We start from the raw sequence: 7,134 nt of genomic DNA on the forward strand, positions 1-7,134 counted from the left end.
ATGACTCAGGGAGCGAGGTCTCCCCCCCCCCACTCCAAGCAACCAACTACTGGCAACTCAGCCCAGCAATACCGGGCAGAGCTGCGCATGCGACGCGTGGTATAACAGGCGCCCCCCCCCCCCCCCCCGATTTGTCAACACCGCACCCGAAGACACGTGGAGCCGCGTGTGTGCGCATGGACCGGCCCACCACGGCGCGCAGGGGAGGGGGGGCAATGCCAGATAAAAAAAAAACTAATACAAATGTGGGGGTCGGTCACCACCAACCCCCGCCCCCCCGCCCCTATATACGCCCAAGCGCATGTGCTGCTGTAATTGTGGCCAGAGAAGATATCCGCGGAGTAATAACGGGAGATGATTCGCGGGATGAAATGTTTGTGGCATTTATAGTAACAATAATGATGGGTCGCTATGCCAGACCCCAGACTCCTTGCCACCACCACCACCACGTCCCCTCCACGTCTTTAGACCCCTTACAGAGTTTGGTGAACATCTCTTGAGATTTGCACGAGTTATTGTGGCCTCATACCCCACAAAGACAAAGATCGCCCGTGTAGCCTTAACAGACTGTTGGGGCAAGTGCTGTTACAGAGCAGCACCTATCAAGGCCGGCACGGCACACGAGATAGTGGGTGGTCAGCACCACGCCCCACCGCCTTCGTCTCCCCAGTGCTGATATTTACACATCACACCAGGTACTCATTAAGGCTGTGTCGACCTAGGGGACGGCCCTCATGGCCTGAGCAGAGACTGTTGGGGCGAGTGCTGCCAGCGAGCGCCCGTGAAGGCCAGTAGGCCGCTCGAGGTGGTGGTGGTGGTGGAGAGCAACAGGGACTCGTCTAAGGCCAGAGAACACAAAACACACACAAGCACACGCGTTTACATGCGCAAATGTACTTTAAAAAAACACAATTTTAATGCATATTTAAGGGAGGGGGGGGGGGAGTTTTACATTCATTAAGTACCTGAAATAGATGGTTACAGATTGCACTTTGGTTTAAAAAAAAAGAATACTGCACTTGAGTTACACTCCGAGTAGTGTGCGTCTTGTGTCGCGTCACGATTAGGAACTGGACACGATCGGCCTCGCTCACACTGCCAGCGACGCCTTCACGCGCAGCGAGAAACGTTGCACTGCCATCGTCACGTAACCCTCCCTCGCTGGTGGCACGGAGCGGCGGCAGACGAACCCGGACTCTCTCGGCTCGCAATACGAGCATGCGTCCCAGTCAACGTTATCGACTGCTTATATTTTGTACGTAAATGGGTTTCCTCCATGGACGCCTTGCAGCCGCAGAGAGGTTTTTACATTCGCGACAATGTAAAAAAATAACACACAATACACCTGTAACAATGCGATTCGGACTTAAATAAGTTCACCAAATGCAACCTTATCATCATTTCAAGCTGCTATAAAACACAAAAAATTGAACAGATTCGCGAATCGATTGACGTAATTAACGCTATAATCACAATTGGCGCTGGATTATTCCACCGGTACGTTGCGTCAACTCCCGCTAAAATAAAACTTAAAAATAGGCGGACACCTTCATTGGACGGATCAACAATAAAATGATTTCTTTAAAACGAGTCAACAATTTATTTTAAAAGGGCTCCCCACGAATCAGCTCTTCACATCAAAACACAATCAACCTGTGCGGCAAAATCTCTAAAACAGTCCCGTAAAACTAACGCGGCTCTTCCGGGCGGACGCTTCGTCCCAAACAATCCCCGTCAGATTTACATCGTAAACAACGTGGAAATATAACTCGGGAGTGGAACGAACGTCACACCGCCGTGCTGTGACGTCACACGGCGACGTCGTCACGCGGTGCCACGCGGTCGTCATCTCGGGTGAGAACATCTTCGCGGCAAAGTGAAGACAACAAATTCATAAAAAAATCCTTTGCGAGGAAATTTCACTGAACTAGAAATGCTAAAAGCAAGGCAACATTCTCAATCGCTGTCATATTTCGCGTTCATGGTAAACAATTCATTTGAATAAAAGGCAAACTGCAAGTTAGGATTACTGTACAAACTATAACATTGGCACACTCACAGCAAAATAAACGAAGTCATTGATTGTTAAATTACGCAGTGCAAATGTACAAATTCCAGGCACACGTTGTGTTACGAAGGCATTCCGGTGCACACTGCCGTAGCGACACCAAGGGGCTGATGGGTAAAAAGGCAACTGCTTGCTCACGCCACTGCTGTTGGAAGGGCCCCCACTAGAGGGCCTATGTCTGGAGTACCCACACTTTACCCCCACCACGTGTAACCTAAGAAAATCGCGCAATCGTTTTGGCTGCCGCGACCAGAGATTGAACCGACAATTTTCTGGACAGCAGGCCCAGTGCGGCAGCTTCTTCCAAGTGCAACAAGCATTGAAATGTCTGCGCAGGTTTGTGTTTATACGACTAAATAAAACCGCGTGGCACAATCTGGCATTAAATAATTACACTCCTGTCTTAACCTCGGGGGACGCGGAATTAGGTTCGGCTAAATTAGAGATTACCTTGGGTGCAATTACAATGACATTTAATACGGGACCGTATTTACCCCTGCCACCCCCCCCCCCCTGACGAGGGATTAATATACCCAGAAATTGCAATTTGTAGAATTACGACGTTTGTTTAATTGCAATACGCCTGGTAAGCTTCACCGTGAACTAACGACCGCTCCCAAACCAACGCTGCGTTATCCAGCCACCAGGGGAGATGGAGAGAGCAACGCCCATGGATCGGTTAACGCGCGGATCGGAGACGCATCGCATCGGCCGTCGACGAGGCTCGAGCGGGCCCTGTGCAGGACGCATCTCTAGAGAGGTACGATGTTCAACGGACGAGGCTGAGAATGCGCCCCATAGATCGGCCGCCATGGAGATGGAGCGGCGAGGCCGGCTTGTGCACGCGCGCACGGGAGCCGGACGGACTGTGGCAGCGCTGAACGACGAAGAATGGCAACGGCGTCGTGGAGGACTTCATTCAGCGGTGGATAGACCATGGCCAAAAACGATGATGATCGAGGCGTCTTCACGAAGCCGTACGCGCCACCACCACTCCTCATCCGCTCGGGAACCACGTTGGTCCATAGTCACCGCCACTCCGCTTGCAAGTCATGCCGAACGCACGGAGAAGCGCTTTCCGGTGTCCGCCCCCGCGTGTAGAGAGAGCGAGCGAGCGAGAGCGACAGAGAGAGGAGAGATTACGCCGGCGGGTTCCCAAATCCCGGCGTGGATCTCAACGGGTTTTCCGAGGCGACGCGTTCACAAACGCGCACCGCGAGGATGGATCGACCCGACATCCGCCGTCTCTCGCTCAGCGTCGCACCGAGGAGGTCCCAACTCCTCCGTGCGGTCTCGACGCCGGCGAAGCCGCTTGCGACGGCGCGCATCCCGTGCCTTGAGACGCGACGTACAGGAGCAGCGGTACAAAACAGTAAATGATGACGATGATTGAGAGGTTCTTTACGCGTCACGCAGCGCCAGGCTACGAGCAGGGACGTTAAAAGTTCTCTGCTCGTGCTAATCCGTGACATTTATCGAGGCTGCGGGTTTTGGCGTGTAGCAAGCCGATCAATACGATCAGTCGACCTAAATCCATCGCTACACTAACGGTGTACGTGACCGATTGAGAGTACCGAGTATTTCCGATGGACTACATCTTGTTTTCCGCTATGGATGTACACGATTCCTACAGCCAAGGAGCGAGTATAAAACATAAATAATAAAATATATAGTTGCCAATTTATCAAATCATCAAATCGGTTGAGTCGTTAAGGACCTTTTGCAGGGGTAGACGCGGTCCCAACATGTGGCATTCAGCCCTCCTCGTTAAAATACCTACACTACAGCGATAAAAAAGTTAAACTTAAAAAAAAACCAATACATTCCATGAAAGCCTAACCCAGTCTCCATACTCCCTGAATGTGCATGTTTGGCCAGGGGAGCAATTCATGATTGGGCTCCATGTGTGAGAGGAGAGCAGAGAACCCAGGGCGTCAGACTCGCACACCTTGCAGGCCTAAGCCTACACAGCAACCACCTGGCAAGCTCCGACGCTCACCCATCAGATCACGACGACAAGTCCAGGCTCAAAATCGTGCTTGGGGCTTCTGAGATCGGACGAGATCGGCGGGGGCGTTCAGGGCGACTTGCTGGCTCGAGTCGCATCGAGGGTCGCGCTGCGGCACGCCACGGGGTCGGTGGGGGTGGAGCGATTCGTATTCCTCTCTCCGGGGTGGGGGGGGGGTGGGGGGCATCAGCTGCCCTGGTAATGAGTGCGGCAGCAGCTGAGGAGGTACGGCAGGAAGAACGCCGCTTGGCCCTCGTCGGGCAGCAGCTCCAGCAAGGCCAGCGGCTCGAGACGGCGCGACGCTCCCTCCATGGCCCCTGTCGAGCGAGAGAGAAGGGGGAGGGGCGAGAGAGAATGGTGGGGTTAATAAATCTGTGTTCGTCGCACGATCACCTCGCACCTCCGATTCGTGCGGTTTGGCTACGTTCGGCGCGAAAGAAGTCCAACTTACATATGTACACAGTCAGCGGCCGTTCGTGACGAAGAGCTGGCGTGATAATTGTAAGAAAAAATGCGATCGAATATCCCGACCTTTTGAGTGTGCCTGGAGCAGATTGGGAGTGATAAATCCCGAAGAAACGCCCACCCCCCCCTCCCCCCCCCCCCCAAGTGTGGCCCGGTTTTCAACAGCGCAAGGTCCCTGATCTCAACGCAACTTCGGACGACCGCACGGTTCCCTTCGGCGATCATCTTCAGGGAAGTGAGCGCGGCACCACCGGCAACGGGCGGACGGACGCCACGCAGACGAACGGGCCAGAGCCGACGCTCTCAAAAACACCTTCGACGTTCGTCGGAAAATCGCGAACGCAACGACGACGACAACGTCGAGGTGCCCCTTTACCTTTGAGGGCCTCGACCAGGTCGCCTAGGTGAGGGTGATCCTCCGGGATCTGTTTCACGTAGGCGCACAGCTCGACGAGGAGCTCCGACCAGAAGGAGACCTGCGAGGTGTGCGGGAAGTGGTGGCTGGCAAACGGCACGAGGGCGGAGGGGCAGCTCTCCATGAGCAGCCGGCGCACCAGGCCGTAGCTGCCGGCGTGGCACAGTGCCAGCGCCCGCACGATCGGCTCGGCCGCTCCCAACGCCGGCGCGGCGCTCAGGAGGTCGTCGGTGGCGCCGGAGGCCAGGCCACCGCCGCACAGCAGCCCCTGTGGACGCAGGAAGAGCCGCGGTGAACAGTCGTCATTGTCGTTGACAGCCATGATCAGTTCACTGCTGGATGAAGGCCTCACCACCTCCTCCAAGCTGCCACCAACATCACCGCCACCGCCACTCGCGAGCCTGTAATACAATAATTCCCCGTGCACCTGCGTACGAGCGGATTTCTATGCTCGGCTGGGCTTGGCTTGGCTCCGTCCCAACTATAATGGAAGTGTCTAAGGACAAGGGCCTCACTGAGGCTCAGCACTCGTTTTCAGGAGGCTCAACACTACGCTGGGGATGTCGGGGCAATTTCCATTCAATGTGTTCCTGACTGATCGTGTACAAAACCGCAACAATAATGAAAGTGAATACTCTTGTTCAGTCTGTGTTTACAAATTAAAAGGGCTTTTTTGAGGGGTGAGATCGCCTAAATATGAATGTGTTGTTAAACCCGCCACCACCCGACATCGCCAATTAGTAACGTTTGTCACGTAAACAAAACGTGCCAATTCGTTACTAGTACAGCACACCGGTTGTATGTTGGAGCGTTAACCCACAACATGTACAAATCGAGTAGAACATTTTCGCTGGCGAATACAACCAGCTTCATCAGGCCATCGCCAGAAATCCGTGTTTACGCCCTTGAAATTTCAATGAGACGTTTGGTCTCAATGAACCCGAGTCCGGCTGTAAATAACAACAATAACCTTCCCCAGGAAAGTCTCACGGCGGCAGGAATTGTTTACCGGAGGGACCCGCCACAATGGGGTGATTGGCGAAGTCCACGAGCGTGTGTTCGGCATCTGCGTGGGAGGAAACTGGAATGCCCAGAGAAAATCCACCAGGCAGACCAGCAGCTAAGGGCTCAAAAGATTTGCACAGATGGATTGAGGAATACTTCGCCGTATTGCCTATTCCTGTCCAGGTCTCAGCCCGAGCCCACAGACTGTTATCCTCAGGCAGTCTGCCATCCAATTATTACTCCTGTGTAACATTTACTCCGTCGGGTTTAATCAACAAAGTGATTCAGTGGAAAATTAATGCCAACCATGACGCATATGAATATAGAAACACACACACACACACACGTCTAAATTGTAATTAGCTACCGTACAGTGATGGAAGTGTAGCATGTAAAGCATGATACACATGCCGTCATGACAATGTAAACGTTAAAACTCGCTACGGCATGCCGATCTCATCCTGGCTCCGTGGGCATGGCAAATGCAGTGGTGGCGGTGATGTCATCGCGCACACGTCTGCGCGATGACATCACGCAGACGTGAACTGAAGAAGCTCCCGGCGCGTGGAGCGAAACGTCGGACATCGTGCCGAACAACGCACGGTACAACCCCGACAGCGCGTTGGGAGGAACTGGGCTTTGATGGGATGCACCGGTGCCACGATTCCTCACCCCCAGCATGCCCCGTCACTTCCACTGCTGCCTACGTCAGCTTCAAGCCGTGATCTTTGACACGCGGCCCCCGCACCCTCCTCACTACCGCTAAGGAGGCACGCACTTGTAATTAGCTACGGCAGGGGACGTCGGGCCCCTCCCTCCCTCTCTCCGTCACTACCCACACCACCCCAACATGTCAATAGGCTACCTGCCCACATAGACATGGCACCAACTCATAAAGCCGGGCACAGCCAATTAGGAAGCAAAGTTTCAAAGCTGGCTGTAACCTTGTACTCGCCAAAGAGGTGGCTTTTCTTCTAAGCCTTGGAATGTGCTCTAATAACTTTGTCGAGTGACAGCTTCTAGCGTGTCCCATCAGCCTCCTATTTGCTGGCCAGCAAAAGTGGGGGAGGGAGGGGGGGGGGCAATGGACCCGGGGGCGCGCCCCCATCGGCTCTGTCTGACGCGAGGCACGATGCTCGACGGAGCCGGACGTGCTCCGGCGACGAAGCTCCC

General features: G+C 54.1%; 1 protein-coding gene across 1 annotated transcript; it reads right to left on the reverse strand.

The window, feature by feature from the left end:
- Nucleotides 1-3,611: 3,611 nt before the first annotated feature.
- On the reverse strand, nucleotides 3,612-6,169 carry LOC144740495 (BLOC-2 complex member HPS3-like). Its single transcript, XM_078623348.1, has 2 exons — nucleotides 4,918-6,169; nucleotides 3,612-4,393 (listed from the first exon to the last, which is right to left on the reverse strand). Exons 1-2 carry the CDS (start codon nucleotides 5,276-5,278, stop codon nucleotides 4,263-4,265), a joined length of 492 nt encoding a protein of 163 aa, XP_078479474.1. The 5' UTR covers nucleotides 5,279-6,169; the 3' UTR covers nucleotides 3,612-4,262.
- Nucleotides 6,170-7,134: the final 965 nt, after the last annotated feature.

The sequence above is a fragment of the Lampetra planeri genome, unplaced genomic scaffold, assembly GCF_965212315.1.
Source record: "Lampetra planeri unplaced genomic scaffold, kcLamPlan1.2.h2 scaffold_2218, whole genome shotgun sequence".
In the NCBI taxonomy this organism is placed as follows: domain Eukaryota; kingdom Metazoa; phylum Chordata; class Hyperoartia; order Petromyzontiformes; family Petromyzontidae; genus Lampetra; species Lampetra planeri.

Excerpts from the sequence above, each read along its gene's own strand:
- LOC144740495 (XM_078623348.1), bottom strand. The coding sequence starts at position 5,278 with ATGGCTGTCAACGACAATGACGACTGTTCACCGCGGCTCTTCCTGCGT. Across the intron at positions 4,394-4,917 it reads CCTGGTCGAGGCCCTCAAAG|GGGCCATGGAGGGAGCGTCG; the intron begins GTAAAGGGGCAC and ends CTCGCTCGACAG.